The sequence below is a fragment of the Rhamphochromis sp. 'chilingali' genome, assembly GCF_963969265.1.
Source record: "Rhamphochromis sp. 'chilingali' genome assembly, chromosome: 1".
Lineage (NCBI taxonomy): Eukaryota > Metazoa > Chordata > Actinopteri > Cichliformes > Cichlidae > Rhamphochromis > Rhamphochromis sp. 'chilingali'.
The window spans coordinates 5,856,677-5,872,613 of NC_137929.1; the positions used below are offsets into that span (position 1 = coordinate 5,856,677).

General features: G+C 42.5%; 2 protein-coding genes across 9 annotated transcripts in view; one reads left to right on the forward strand and one right to left on the reverse strand.

The window, feature by feature from the left end:
• The window catches only part of LOC308399604 (uncharacterized protein), a gene marked incomplete at its 3' end in the record, with an annotated part of 374,730 nt that overhangs the window by 48,568 nt on the left and 310,225 nt on the right, over positions 1-15,937 (reverse strand). The window lies entirely within an intron of this gene.
• LOC308397376 (uncharacterized protein) overlaps positions 1-15,937 on the forward strand; it is a 170,242-nt gene that overhangs the window by 30,456 nt on the left and 123,849 nt on the right. For 2 of the 8 annotated variants that reach the window (XR_013971739.1, XM_080883242.1), the window contains 4 exons: positions 6,958-7,074; positions 7,364-7,612; positions 8,036-8,129; positions 8,468-9,337. The exons of 1 other annotated variant lie outside the window; for it this stretch is intronic. Coding sequence is in view for 2 of the 7 variants with exons in the window: in XM_080883242.1 (XP_080739368.1) it covers positions 7,036-7,074; positions 7,364-7,612; positions 8,036-8,089 (342 nt within the window). In the remaining 5 variants the exon portion in view is untranslated. Of the gene's footprint in view, positions 1-6,957; positions 7,075-7,363; positions 8,130-8,467; positions 9,338-15,937 lie in introns of those variants that run through there. 5 more of the 8 variants (XR_013971737.1, XR_013971738.1, XM_080883243.1 and 2 more) reach the window with 5 other exon arrangements.

A 15,937-nucleotide genomic window follows, 5' to 3' on the forward strand; every position in this document is an offset into this window, starting at 1 on the left:
TCACCATAAATAAATAACATCAATGTAACTAAAGATAATGCAGCACTTGATCCTTTTATTGATTTCACACAGATACATACAGATCATTCCCTAAAAAAGGGAAATGTACTATTAACATTCTATTACATGTATGTGATTATTACAGATGTAATTCATATTTCAGAGTAGTAATCGTAAATTACTTCGTGTAATCAAGATGGGAGACCACGGCTATAAAAGCGAAGGTGGATTTGGGAAGTCTGTCGCAGCCATGTCCTGTCCGTTTACGTGAGCCACCCATTGTGGAAGGTGCGAGATTGATAAGGAGAGTCCTCAGGATTCAGCGTATATTGCGGGATAGACAGGATCCTTTAGCTCAGCGCGACAGTGTGCTCATTGAGAGATATCGATATTCCCGTGAGGGTATTATTCACTTAACCAACTTGTTGACGTGGGGGTGCAGGACCACCACCTGTCTTTTTTTTGCTCTGCCCTTTTCTTGGTTGCTGTTATGAACAAACAAACAGATTATTTCAGGGTCTCTTTCCAAGAGACTAAAAGCAATATAAGTGATAAATATTACCATTCTGTAGAATATTCTTATATTCCACTTTTACTTGTTCCCATGTTCTAGTGGGTCCTGTTGTGGCTCTAATGTGAAAGGGGATATAATATAACAATATAATATAATGTAATATAATATTGGATAATATAGTGTAATATAATAAATCTATAAATAAATAAGTGACTGAATAGTGGTATTCTCATGCGCTTTGGGTGCCTTGAAAAGCGCTATATCAATCCACTCCATTATTATTGTTATTATGAAATTACTTACGAGTTTAATTTGTCAGCAACTTTCTGCCAGCCCTCTCTCCTTGCTTTTGCAGCCTTTGCAGTGTTCCCTTGCGTTCTGATTAAACTCTGAAATTCCTGAAATCCCTCACTCAAGAGTTCTTGCTCTGCTGCCGAAAAATACCGAACGCGCTCCTTCGACATTTTCGCCGACCAATCAGAGGGTTGCCGATCAATGTTTCTACTATCGATGCGTAGCCCCTTTTACGACACCCAGTGATGTCACATTACTGCGTCCAGCTGTACTAATCGTCAACAGCAGGTGTGTTCGGGGAACCGGATTAGCGAGCTCACGGTTAGCGCGATGGTTTGGTCTTGGATGTGTCATTTGATCTTGGATGTAGTAAGCGACGTACGAAGAACGGGCCCCTGATCTCACAGACAGCAGTTCTCAGTTTGCTGACCACTTAACTCACTTCTGTCAAGTTAATAATCTTATCTTGTCTACCAAAGTGTTGCTGCCTGCAGACAGCTATACATACATAAGTGAAGCCTGGCATAGTACATCATGGCTGGACCACTGTATCTGTACAGCTGATGGACATGCAGCTTTAGCAAACATGACTATCAGGTATGAGGTAACTGTGTCAGATCATATACCTTTTGGTTTTACTGTGAATGTGGAACAAATGCCAGCAACAACTGGAAACAATATTGCTACCAGTGTAAAATTAGACTGGTCAGCTTGTAGTGAAGATGATTTCTTAGCTTATCATAGTAATACCGATATACATCTGAACAACATTTCTTTGCCCAAAGAAGCTATTTTGTGCAAGGATGTCAACTGTAAGAATGCTGTGCATAAACATTTACTCTGCTCCATGTATGATGATATAGTGACTGCTCTGCATGAAAGTGGTACACTGCTTGATAAACAATATAAGCATAAGAAACCTAACATCAGACCTGGCTGGAAAGAACATGTATCCATGTAACACGATGAAGCTCGCATAGCTTATAAATGTTGGGCCATAGCTGGAAGACCTAAACAAGGCCCAGAATTTGAACAGAAAAAATGTGCGAATGCCAGATATAAGTACGCTGTTCGCTTCATAACTAAAAATGAGCAAATGCTGAGAGCAGATTCTTTGGAAAATGCTGTGTAATAATATGGCAGATTTTTGGAAAGAGGTGAAAGCTCTTAATAACTGTAAACCATCTCTACCATCAACTGTTGAAGGTGTTTCTGGGGCAGATAACATTGCAGCGTCATGGAGACAGCATTACAGTGCGTTGTTTAACTGTATAAAAAGTGATCCATATGAGGACAATCTTGACATGAGTAATGACACAATAAGTGTAAGGACACGTGAAGTTTATGAAGCCATTCATAGGTTGTCTGATAATAAATCCTCTGGTTTGGATCACATCACTGCAGAACATTTAAAACATGCTAGTTTAAGGCTAGCTCCTCTTTTAGCGCTCTGTTTCACTGGGTTTATGATTCATGGCATATTACCAGACTCAATGCTGTGTATTTTACTGGTACCAGTTATGAAAGACAAAGCTGCAAAAGTGAGCTGTTTGGATAATTACAGGCCGATTGCACTAGCCAGTATTTTATCTAAGGTGTTAGAAAGAATCTTGTTTGATAGAGTTAGTGTGTTCATCTCTTCTCTGGATAATCAGTTTGGCTTCAAACCAAAGCACGGCACTGACATGTGCATATATGCACTTAAGGAAATAGTCAGGTCGTATAGGGCTAAAAATTCATCTGTCCTCATGTGTTTCATTGATGCCTCTAAGGCCTTTGATCGAGTGAACCACAGAAAACTTTTTGATAAAATGAAGAGACGCGGAGTTCCTCAATACATGGTGAGGATTCTCTCTTACTGGTACGCTCATCAGAACATGCAGGTTAAATGGGGAAGCAGTATTTCTGCCCCCTATGGTGTCAAACAGGGTGGGATTTTGTCTCCAATTTTATTTAATTTATATGTTGATGATCTGTCCATACAGCTGAGAGCCTGTAACACTGGGTGTATATTAGGTAAAGCACTGATAAATCATCTCATGTATGCAGATGACCTGGTTGTTTTTAGTCCAAGTGGTGCTGGGTTACAGGATCTTCTTAATGTCTGTACTGAATATGGTGTTGTAACGTTGTGTTGTGTTGTGTGGTTGAGAAGAGGCGGCAAAACGCCTAGCTGGCTAGGCGGAAGAATACACACCCACGCTGGTATCAGTAATCCACGGTGGTTCTTTAATACGCATTCTTCAGCAACCGTATAAAAGCCCGGCTGAACGGCTGCGGCTCAACAACAAAATGCCCAGCGTTCATACAACCCAAGCGCTGCAAACAAAACAAAAAAAGGGGTCTGGAAAAGAAAACATAAGTCCGTCTCTCGTTAAGCACGAGCGTGAAGGCACGTGTCCTCATAGTCCCAGAGCGAGAGAGAGAGCAAGAGCAGTGGCACACACTGATGACACCATCAACCCTCGACTTGGGTGTCTTAAAGGGACACCACACCATAACGGCTGTTACATATTCCCCCCCGGTTAAACAAAGGCTGTCCTCAGCCGGACCCAGGTGACCCTCCTCCCGCTACCCCCTTTCACCACACATAGCTACTTTAGGTTGTAAGCAGGTTGCGGAGGAATTGTTACACACCCGTACAGCATTGGTACAGTCCAGACTTAACCAGCCTCCATACATGGTCAGCAGGATAAGATGTTGAAACCAAAACAGGGAAATGTACAGTCCAAAATCGACAAGCTGGCATACATGACAGTGTCCCACATGGTGAATGTCCATTTAAATAAATGTTATAGAAATAAAATAAACTTAGGATAGCCAGGACAATTACAGAATGAAATTCCCCTTTCATTGCATTTCTTCTATTTCACAAACTTGCAACAGACAGCATAATATGTGAAAACAGTACCAGAAAGTACTGTAGAAAACCTAAACAACAGTCAAGTTACAACAGTAACCAACACGAAATACATAAGAAAAAAATAAAATTCAGGAACTATGGCAAAGCTGCATCGAACCCACGCCCAGGAAAAGCAGGTCCACGCACATCCAATGGAGCCACGACGAAGAGGCCAAACAGAGAACGGCGCCACAGTCCACAAACCACGCTGGAGCAGCACCAGTCGCTGCCATGGAAATGCACCGCCGCGACCCTTTGATCCTCCCGACGTCCTCGTCCAGGCCAGCCTGGTCCGTTCCCGCGAAACATGGCGGACAGCCACTTTGCCGCGTCGTACCTTTTCTTGTACCAATCATCAACTGCTCGAAGATACTGCATACTGAGGTCCAAGAGAAGATGTTCGGGCGCCATTTTGTAACGTTGGGTTGTGTTGTGTGGTTGAGAAGAGGCGGCAAAACGCCTAGCTGGCTAGGCGGAAGAATACACACCCACGCTGGTATCAGTAATCCACGGTGGTTCTTTAATACGCATTCTTCAGCAACCGTATAAAAGCCCGGCTGAACGGCTGCGGCTCAACAACAAAATGCCCAGCGTTCATACAACCCAAGCGCTGCAAACAAAACAAAAAAAAAAGGGTCTGGAAAAGAAAACATAAGTCCGTCTCTCGTTAAGCACGAGCGTGAAGGCACGTGTCCTCATAGTCCCAGAGCGAGAGAGAGAGCAAGAGCAGTGGCACACACTGATGACACCATCAACCCTCGACTTGGGTGTCTTAAAGGGACACCACACCATAACGGCTGTTACAGTGTGCAATATGACATTGAGTACAATGCTGCTAAAAGTGCTGTTTTGATATGTAGAACCAAGCAGGATAAGCAGCTAAATTTCCCTTTGTTTAAACTGGCACAAAAAACTCTTGAAGTTCATAATAAGGTGAAATACCTCGGTCACTTTATTACTGAGCAAATGAATGATGATGATGACATATACAGACACCGATGTAAGCTCTATGTGCAGGCAAATACTATTGCACGCAAATTCAGCTTTTGTTCACTTCCAGTTAAAGTGGCTTTGTTTAAAGCGTATTGCACACCGCTATATACTGCCCCCTTGTGGTCATCCTACAAACAATGTAGCATGTAGAAGCTGCATGTTGCATATAATGATGCGATGAGAATCCTTTGCAGGATACCTAGAAGTGGTAGTGCCAGCCAGATGTTTGTAGCTGTGGGTGTCTGGACTTTTAAAGCACTTTTAAGAAAGTTAATGTTCAATTTTAGAGAATGACTGGATGGTTCGAGTAACAGTATAATTTTAGCACTTACAGATCCGACAGTGAGTGGTTCCCGTTACTCATCCAGTCTCAGAAAGCACTGGTTAAAGTGTTTGTGTACTTATTGATTTATTTTAAGTAATTGTGTTTTATGTATATTATGGTTTTATATTTTTACAAATGCTTTATATACTTATTTATATACATATATTTAATGGTTTATACCTTGTGTTGTGTGTGTGTGTGTGTGGGGGGGGGGGGGGGGGGGGAGTTGTGTGTTTTTTTTCTTGTCTTGTTTTTATGGACATGAAGTCTGCCAATAAAGATTGAATTGAATTGATTATGAAGTTATTGAGCTGCACATACGTTACGACCTGCTTAAGTTCGAGGTCACAGCGTCTGTAGAGCAGCTGGAACATAATGAAGTCTACAAGGTTAAAGTTTTCTCTTCAGTTATTGTTCTTTCTGCTGCTTGGTTTGATGGATCTGAGAGCTTTTGTTTTTATTATTGTTATTATAATTATCATTAATATTTTACTCTCTAGAAGCTTTAAAATAGTGTTTGTGTTTGAAAAAATTGATTTAAGAATTGAACAGAAACATCTGTCCTTCTGAAAATCGCCCAAAGGCACGGAGACAAAGTCAAAGGATGCAACCTGTAACTTTCTCTTCCTTCATGTCAGGACCATCATCCATGATTTATATAAAATGCATATAGCAACAGTAGCACTTTAGTTTGGACTTTATGATTTCTGTAACTGGAAAATATTATTTTGTTTAAAGACAGAAGTGACCGCATAGTTGCAACATCAAAGGGAAATATTAATTAATTAGCATCAAGTATATTTGTTGCTTAAGCGTTTGCACTATAACTTAAGTAGGATTATAACTTTTAAGGAAGGAAAGATTTCAGATATTTAGTTCACTGTTTCAGTTATTTTATATGAAATTAAAACATTTACGTTGGTCAAATATGATGCTCTAAATCAAATAAGTTTGAAAATAAATGATGTATTTTTAAATGCTGCAACAAATGTTCACAAAAAGTAACTATAATTAAAACCAGTTAAACAAAATCAAATGTTTGAATCATGCTTAACCAAATGCCAGGCTGGAGAGCTGAACCTAAAGTATACGTAGAAAGATTTCAACATGTGAGCAGTTTTTAATGTTTTTATCACATATAAATGTCACAGCAGTGGGTCCTGGCCCAATGCTTTGTGTTTTTGGTTTTCTTTGACTCTTGTTTTTCTTGGTTTTTGTTCTTCTTATTTATCAGGCTCTCAGTAATCTTAGTTCTCCCTCCCTCAGTGTTCATTTCAGCCTGTGTTTAGTTTCTGTTCCCGTGTCCCACGTTTCATCGTTTCATGTCGAGTCAGCCCTGTCTCTCTGTTTCCTGTGTCTCCCCAGTCAGCCCCGCCTCCCTCGGGCACTCATGTGTGATACAGAGTAATAAACCTGACTACATTTGCTGCACTCTCTTTATTACCTGTTACTTTAAAATTCATACACTAATTATGTCTGCCCATCTCTCTAATGTGAAGGTCAAAGGTCAACATCCCAGTGACATAAGAATAATCCCAAAGGGGCAAAGGCAGCGGTTAATTTAGCACATTTAGCATTAAGGGTACAGCAAGGATATACTTTTACTTATTGTGGCAGGGGTGTGGTCTCTGGCCTGCTGCAGTGGAGGCTGGTGGTGGGACGTTGGACGGCACAGGTGAGGGTGATGGAGCTCATGACTCTCCCCTTTATAGTGACGGAGGAGACTGGCGTGGGGGAAGCGTGTAGTGGAGGAAGCCGAGGAGAGAGCTGGTTTCTGGCTACAAAGACGGCGTCAAACCAGAAAAGATTGCTCGTGGTCAAATAATGTGTCAATCACCTGTGAATCAAACTGTGTGTGGCTCAGTTCATGTCATAGTGTTGTTTAGTATATCTTCACTTGTCTCACTCTCCTTCTGTTCTGTCCATCAGGACGATCCTCAGCGCTTACACAGATCCTCCATCGATGTTTTGGATCCAATCAGTGATCAGTTCTACGAGGAGGCCTGGATGTTCACCAGCGCTCGCTACACCTCCATCTACCAGAAGGTGAGTGTACTCCTTTGTACTCAGATTAACATTTTACTTCTTAAAATACATTTTCATATATGAGCTTTCTATTATTTCATGGCCATTTAATCAATATTAAAATTACAAGCATATCAACAAAGGTGAAGCTGTTTTTTTCCACTTGCTGTCACACAGTCATGGAGGAATACAATAAATACATAATCAGTCATAGATCCTGAACAATGACATTAAAAGAAAGTCTGTGGCTCTAAAAACTAAACAGTATAAAGACATGCTCCAAGCTGCTGTTTCTCTCCTACTCCTCTAGGTTTTCCACTGTCGGCCATCCAGCGATGCTGGAGGGCTACCTGGCCAATGCTGGCCTACACAAAGAGGTCCCGGCTCGGAGGAGCTGAAGAAGATCCTTGCCTTCCTCGTCAGTTTCCTCTTCAGTTCCTATCCCAACAAAACCTTCTTGCACCTATTAGCTCCAAAGAGGCTATGGTGCCCGTGGAGGTCTGGACCTGAGGCCTGTGCTCATCACGTGGATAGAAAACACTCTGACACCATTCTGGAGGTCTGATGGGACTCTGACCAAAACACAGATGAAATAAAACTTGTGGCTGGAGCTTTTAAAATGACTTTTTCACCTCATAGATTAATGCTCATGATTGCATGTTAGCAAGACAGCATCTCCCCAAGGTGAAACTCTCAGGAGACATTTACTCTTAAACTGTAATCTGGTTGAGACTACTTGAGGAGATCTTAGTAGCGAGTATGTGGATTTAGTCTCTTCACCAACAGCAGACAGACCCATGCCAAGAAAGCAGACATGTTCTCAAAGAAAGCCGAGAGCAGAGATTGGAAAAAGCTAAAAAGAAAAAGCTGCAGCTTCAGACGACTATCTGCCTGTAAGGCTGAAAAAGTCCAGTTACGCTCTATTTTGGAAAAGCTCCCAGTTTTGGTAACCTGGACTTTTATTTCCCCTCTTCTGCTACAGATGTTGACTGTGACCTCAGAGGCCAACTGGACCACACAGCTGCAGCAGGAGTGAGGGAGAGGAGTCTTCATCCAGCTTCAAAGAAAACATCCAGGTAAAGTGACGTGGATCAGCGGATAAAGCCGTCTCCACTTTCAAAGGAGATCCTCTGAGAGAGAGACTCTCTGAGCCATTTTAGCCTCAAATTATAGGACTTTATAGTACAGCAACACTTTTAAAGGACAAAAATAAGATAAACTGTGACTGTAATACAAACAAAGTATTGCATGTGTTTTTAAAAGTGTTCCTCCGATGGGCAGGATATCACTATTAGACTGTCCCACCAGCCAACTTCAACAAGAGACCACAGCAGCATTCAGTGATCAGCACAGATGTTCCTCTAACACTCAGCATCTGATCCCTGTTGGTCTGTGTGCTTCTGCTTTTGCTCAGTTAGAAACCCTGCAGCAACCCGACCCAAAACTGTGTCTTCTTGTTGGCCTCAACGTTGAAGTGTCAAACGTCCAACATCTGGAAAGGAAACCACGCCAGTGTACTGTGATGTTTCACCAACATGTGGCAGACGCTGGTCCTGCCTTTCATGCTGACATCAGCAGAGAGCCCCGCCTACCTCAAAGCCTCCCCTGTCATGTATTGATCAGGATGATTATGAAGATGAGCGAGTGCAAATAAGACTGTAAAAGTCCACGAGCAGAATGTTTGGATGCTTTCTAATGATTCATGAATATCATGAGAGTGTTTGTGTGTTTTGTCTTTTCTTTGCTGACGTTTGTTACTAACAAAGACAATTTACGCTCTGTGTGTGTTTTCATCCTTACCAGCCGCACTCTAACTGCAATGAAGGAAACAAACTGTAGAAATGGTCGACTCAGTGACTTCATAAAATATTGAAGTGGTTCAGGTAGAGCCAGTTTTTAAATGACCATGAACACTGAGCGTATTGTATCTGTACAGCATGTTTTTCTATTAGACAGATTTGTAACAGAGGCCTTGCTCTCAGTAAGTTTGAAATCCTTTTCTGATTTCTTTTGTAATCTCTGATCTTTGTGTATCCTGCTCAGTTTGCATGCTGCCTGTAGGAGTTTCTGTCTTTGTATTTGAAGATAATTCATTGAATATACTCAGCTGCTTCCCTTTGGTGCCTCACACATCACTGAAGTTTTTCAGTGTCCAGTTATTTGTTTTTAATAGCTGTTTGAATTCTCTGTATGTTTGACCCTGTAGACTGTTTAATGGACTGCTCGTCTTCCTGTTTGTAACCACTGCCTGTTTAGGACTAAAGATTTGGATTTTTGACTTTAACACAGCCTCTGCGTGTCGTCCCTTTGTGTCCTCGTCCTCTGTGAATGTGTCACAGATGTTTCCATGATAATAACACAGCTTTCCCACAGTGGTTTGCAGCAGCATTTATTCACAGCACATTTGAGAAAGGTTCAGATTAACTCGATGAGTTTATATTCAGAATGATTCTGACAGTGGGCCACTGTGAATTGTGATCTTTCATCAGGTCAATGTTTAAGTTCAGTATTTCAAAGCAGGAGCTATGAACAGTCATCATGTTGGCATTATTGATTGCAGTTATGTTGATTGCAGTTATTTACATCAGACTTCTTCTCTGAGATAAGAGCACCATTTGTGGGAAAGATGACAGTATTTCCAGGCTGGATGCTGTTTGCAGGGAGAACTGAATGAAACTCTCCTGCACCTCAGCGCTGAGGTCCACACCTGTGAACACAGATGAGGTCAATCTGCTGCAGCACGTAGAGCTTTACTGATCAGCAGGTTCAAAGGATTCAGCAGAGCGTAGAGTCAGAGCTAAATGCCACATCACCATAGAGTTTGTTAACAACAGCTTTCTTTGCCCTTTGTCTCGATGGACTGAATCAGGGATACTCGTCATACTTCACCTCAACCACGTCACTGAGAGACCCCAGCCTGACACAGCAGCAGAGATGATGAAAGCAGAAACAGCAAACAGATGCTTCAGTTGTGTTTCTCTCTGTGTGTGAGACATGTTTCTGTCATTCACCAGTTCTTGTATAGTTACGTGTAACTAGACTTCTGTGGGACGTAAATGATTGTTTTGTATGCAGATCTGTACAAAGGATGTAAACACTTGATTACAAAGGAGATCTCAGCTGTGTTGTTATGGATGGACTTCAACGTATTTGTTAAAAAAAGAGAATAAAGCAAAGTGTTTTAGCTGTTTGGGAGTTTTTGTTTGATTCCATTCAGTTTTATTTCTATGGAGTCAAATAATAACAAAGGCTCTAGAACAGCCCTGAGTTTGTCCAGGTGACACTCCTCTGAAGAACAAAGACAAAGAGGAAGAAGGGGATTCGTTTTCAAGTCTTGTTTCTTTCAAAATAAAAGCTGAAATGTTTTGGAAGCATGATAATATTTTCAGCCAGGATGCCGTCTCCAAGGAGACCTGCACCTCAGCGCTGAGCTCCACATCACGCCCTGTGAAAGCACAGATATAAATCTGCTGCAGTGAGAAGAACTTTACCCAACACAAGTGTAGAAGTAGACATTTGACTTTACCTACAACCTGTTAACAACAAAGCTTTCATTGCCTCTGTTGTTGATGTCATGTAGGACTAATCATACTTCACATCAGCCATGCACACGTCAGAGGATCTCCAGGCTTTCAGTAATAAAGCCAAGCAGATGATGTGAACATAGCAATAGTAAAACATGCATCATAATCAGCTGTATGTGTCGACTATGTGGCACCTCAGTCTTGTTGGCATGAAGAAAAGTTGTGTAACATGTAACATAAGGGCTGCAAAGACATCATGTAGACAGCAGTCGTCTGTTAGTCGTAACGTATCTCCTGTTAAAGAGTTAAATGTGCGTTCTCCATCTCTGTCCTCTCACAGCTCGCCGTATACCAACTCCAGCTGTGGTAACCATGGCTGTGCCCATCAACACGCTGAAGCTGAGACGCCACCCGTCACTATGGCGACTCCAATAGGGTTACCTGTCAGCTGTGGACGCATGAAAGGAAAACAGCAGAAACACAGACATGTTTACTGGAACATTTCCTATTGACAGCTTCATGGAAAAGTGGGTTTAAACACTTTTCTATGTTTTATTTTGTTTATTTATGGATTTATTGTGAAAGGAATTTCAAAGGTTTAATTTGACCTTTCCCCTGTTTTTCATACAGACTGGAGACGAATGGATGGTGCTTTCTTTGTTTGTCTAAAGATAATGAATAAAACTCTACACACATCTTAAACCACCCTCCTTTCTATATATTTTGTTATATAAATGGAAAGTATATAAGACACAAACTGAGCTTATATGATACTAAGGACCCTGGAGGTCAGTCCACCTTTATAATTCAGCACAGCCTGGAGTCTCTTAGTCAAGCTTGTTTGTGTTTTCTGTGAGGAAGTTTTCAGCAGCAGCTCTTTTCTTGGATGTTGGTTCCCTTTGTTTCCATCCTCTGTTAAGATGTTTCAGTAATGTTGAGGTCTGGGGAGGCCAATCCATGGCTGACGTCCTGTGATGCTGCATTAGCAGTTTGTTCATAGTGAAAAATGAAGCCACTGCCAATCAGACATTTGCACAGTGGATCAACTTCTGATGGTACTGTCCTGAATTCCACACCTATAATATGTTTGCACATACTGATGAATATGTGCAGCTGATTTTCAGTCCAGTTCCTGTGTGACAGACGCCAGTCTTTCTGCCTGTGTCCTTCCTTAACAATAGAGCCATCCTTCCACTGAGACTGTTTCTGATGAGGCTTCACTGAGCAGTAGATGGATCCCTCAGCTCATCTAATCGTCCTATTTCTAACACATGACTGTCAGAAACTGTTAATCTGCTGCAGCTCTTTAACTCCTCCACTTCTTTTTTTGTAATCTCTTAGTTTCCTCATCTTTTAAGGTGGCACTGCACACCAGATCCAAAGTCAACATGCTGTTATATAATCAAATCACTTTTTTATTGTCACATCACATGTGCAGGCACACTGGCACAGCACATGCGAGTGAAATTCTTGTGTGCAAGCCCCACAAGCAACAGAGATGTGCAAACACAACAACACAAACGAGCAAAATACAAGAATGGCTAATCTGAAACTAATAAATATATGTACAATATATAATAGTGTATGCATTCCTGGATGTGTATACTAAATATTATCCTATGTGTGTGTGTGTGTGTGTGTGTGTGTGTGTGTGTGTATACACATTTTTACAAATTAAATAGTAAAAAAATAATATATAAATATATAAAATATACAGAGTTGAATATGTGCAAAACAGTGGCATTACTGTACAGTATGGAGTGCATAATGTTAAAGTTCCAGTAGTGAAGCTGAGGTGTCTATGAAGTGTTCAGCAGTCTGATGGCCTGGTGGAAGAAGCTGTCTCTCAGTCTGCTGGTACGGGACCGGATGCTGCAGAACCTCCTTCCTGATGGAAGCAGTCTGAACAGTTTATGGCTGGGGTGACTGGAGTCCTTGATGATCCTCCCCGCTTTCCTCAGGCACCGCTTCCTGTAGATGTCTTGGAGGGAGGGAAGCTCACCTCCAATTATCCGTTCAGAGCACCGCACTACTCGCTGGAGAGCTTTGCAGTTGTAGGCGGTGCTGTTGCCGTACCAGGTGGTGATGCATCCAGTGAGGATGCTCTCAATGGCACAGTGATAGAAGGTCCTGAGGATGCGGGGGCTCATGCCGAATCTTTTCAGTCTCCTGAGAAAGAAGAGGCGCTGCTGCGCCTTCTTCACTGTTTTGTTTGTGTGTACTGACCACGTAGGATCCTCAGCCAGATGTACACCAAGGAACCGGAAGCTGCTCACTCTCTCCACAGCAGCGCCGTTGATGGTGATGGGGGTGTGTACTTCTCTGCACCTCCGGAAGTCCACTATCAACTCCTTTGTCTTTGCGACGTTGAGGGTGAGATGGTTGTCTTGACACCAGCGGGTCAGGGCGCTGACCTCCTCCCTGTAAGCCGTCTCATCACCGTTGGTGATAAGACCCACCACTGTAGTGTCGTCCGCAAACTTCACAATGATGTTGGAGTTGTTAGTGGCTGTGCAGTCGTAGGTGTAGAGTGAGTATAGGAGAGGGCTCAGTACACACCCCTGTGGAGCACCAGTGTTCAGTGTGATGGGGGATGAGGTGATGCTGCCCAATCTGACCACTTGGCATCTGTCAGACAGGAAGCTAAGGATCCAGCTGCAGAGAGAGCTGCTCAGTCCTGGATCCTGCAGTTTCCTGTCCAGCTTCGAGGGAACGATGGTATTGAATGCTGAGCTGTAATCTACAAACAGCATTCTCACATACGTGTCTCTCTTCTCCAGGTGTGACAGGGCAGTATGTAGTGTCAGGGCTATGGCATCATCAGTGGACCTGTTGTGGCGGTATGCAAACTGTAGAGGGTCCAGTGAGTCGGGTAGTGCAGAGCGGATGAAGTCCCTGACCAGCTTCTCGAAGCATTTGCTCACGATGGGGGTCAGGGCTACAGGTCGCCAGTCGTTCAATGAGGAGATGGTGGAGGATTTGGGTACACGGACGATGGTGGCCATTTTGAAGCAGGCTGGGACTACAGACAGAGAGAGGGAAAGATTGAAGATGTGCGTGAACACTCCAGCCAGCTGAGCCGCGCATGACTTGAGGACGCGGCCGGGAATCCCAGAGTTGAACCTGTAATGGAGTTTGATTTAAACCAATAAGCAATTAAGTGAATGATGATGAGCAAAGATGGTGGAGGTGGTGGATGAAGACCCGGACAGCTGTGGTTGGCTCCTCGTATAGAGCAGAGTGAGGTTGTGTTTGCACATTATTATAAAACCATGTTCACCATATATTTTAGCTGCAGACAATAACATTATTTCTTTGCTGTGGTGATTTTATTCCACTTTGGTAAAATGGAAAACCATCATTTCTTGCTGTAATTCACACATTATTCCAAGAGCCTCAACACAAGCCTTGTAGTCCGACCATATATAGACAAATCAATAGTTGTGTTTGTAACAGCTCATGAACATGAATCGTTCCACTTTAAAATCATTGTAAACTAAACTGGAATAAATGAGTGTTTATATATAGTTTTGTCTCAGCTGTTCATACACAGTGTTTCAGTTCTTATCAGAGTCCCACCGTCTCACTGTGGTGAACCTTTAGCTCTGTTGTAAGCGTGTTGTTAGACCAGGTTTCCCTCATTTAAAAATAATCTCTCATTAGAAATGGACATGATGTCTAAGACATAGAAATGCTTATTATGGGTTCACTTGATGTCACTGAAAAGATGCACATGGGTAACGCACAGGCCATCCAGCTCCGAGGTTTATCTCCTCACCTCGAGTCTGCGACACTCTCTCCGTGTCCTCTCAGATAAGGGCGCGCACATTTCTGCACGATCTTCTAAATTACAAAGAGCGATTCACAAAACAGAAGCTCACAAAACACTCATCACAAACCAAAAATGGCTCCACTGAGCGTCAAACTGTCACCAGAATTTACTGATAATCTAAAGACTCACAGAACTCATTTTGTCTCATTGTGTCTTAGTTTGAGACATAAGTGCATGATCATAATACTGTGTAGTTAGCTGATGCTTGCTCTTAATTATCCTCTTCATGTTTCCCGAGCCTCAGCAGTGGAAGCTACCATGGATAGAAAGACTATGACTCATCTTAAATCTCAAATCTTTGTCTCCAAAGAGCTGCTGATGTGTCCGATATGATCCACAAGCTTAAACTAGCATTATAAGTGTGTGCAGTGATGTGTGTGAAACCTCTGAGGACTCACACGTGTGTGCTTCAGCCCACACACACATATGAAGCACTGCGACCTCACACAGAAGTGTTTTACACATCCAACCTGAATCCTGATCATTTCTACAGTTTATTAAGTTCAGCTTCACCTGAACATCAGTGATGAAGCTGCTCTGACTCCATCACAGCTCACAGCTGTTGGAATGAGTCAAACAATGAAGAAGGTTCAGAAACAGCTGATGATTTTACAGAAACATGATGCAAACATGAAAATGGACACATGATTTTTTATTAACAGACACCGTTTATGTTTCACTGTGCATGACGTCATCAACTCTGACACCAGGGGGCGCTCATCACCAGCCTGAGGAAGTGTGATAATGGGGGGAGACGCAGTGTTGTGTGTACTGCAGTCGGACAGAAGGAAAAACTTCCTCCTGAAAACATTTTCATCCTTCCCAAAAGTGTTTAAGTCAAATGTTACAAATATATAAATACAATAAAACACAGGGTCTTACATAAAATTAGTGATGCAGTTGTGCACTGAGCACCTTTCCAATGTTCCTTCCTCAGATGAGTCCAGCTGCTGAACACATTAACATCTGTATGTAAATGTAGCCGAGAACCAACCTGAGCACTGCTGGGAAAATACAAAGGCAACCATCAAAGTGCTGTATTATCTTATTTATTCTGAATGTTGACTTAGATCCACACCACGATTTATGAAACTATAGAACTAAAATAACAACAATCGTCTGCTTCTTTAAAATTTCTTTCATTACATCAAACCAGTGAAAACTGAAAAAAACAAAGAGCTGTTAGCATGTTTAGACCAACTTTGAGACAGAGACTGTAAAGTTCTGCACTTTAAATCCTGCCTGTGTTCCTGCAAATGATTCACACTGAAAGTATCTTAGTTTAGTATTGGGGCGGTTGTGGCTCAAGAGTTGGGAGTTCGCCTTGTAATCGGAAGGTTGCCGGTTCGAGCCCCGGCTTGGACAGTCTCGGTCGTTGTGTCCTTGGGCAAGACACTTCACCCGTTGCCTACTGGTGGTGGTCAGAGGGCCCGGTGGCGCCAGTGTCCGGCAGCCTCGCCTCTGTCAGTGCGCCCCAGGGTGTCTGTGGCTACAATGTAGCTTGCCATCACCAGTGTGTGAATGTGTG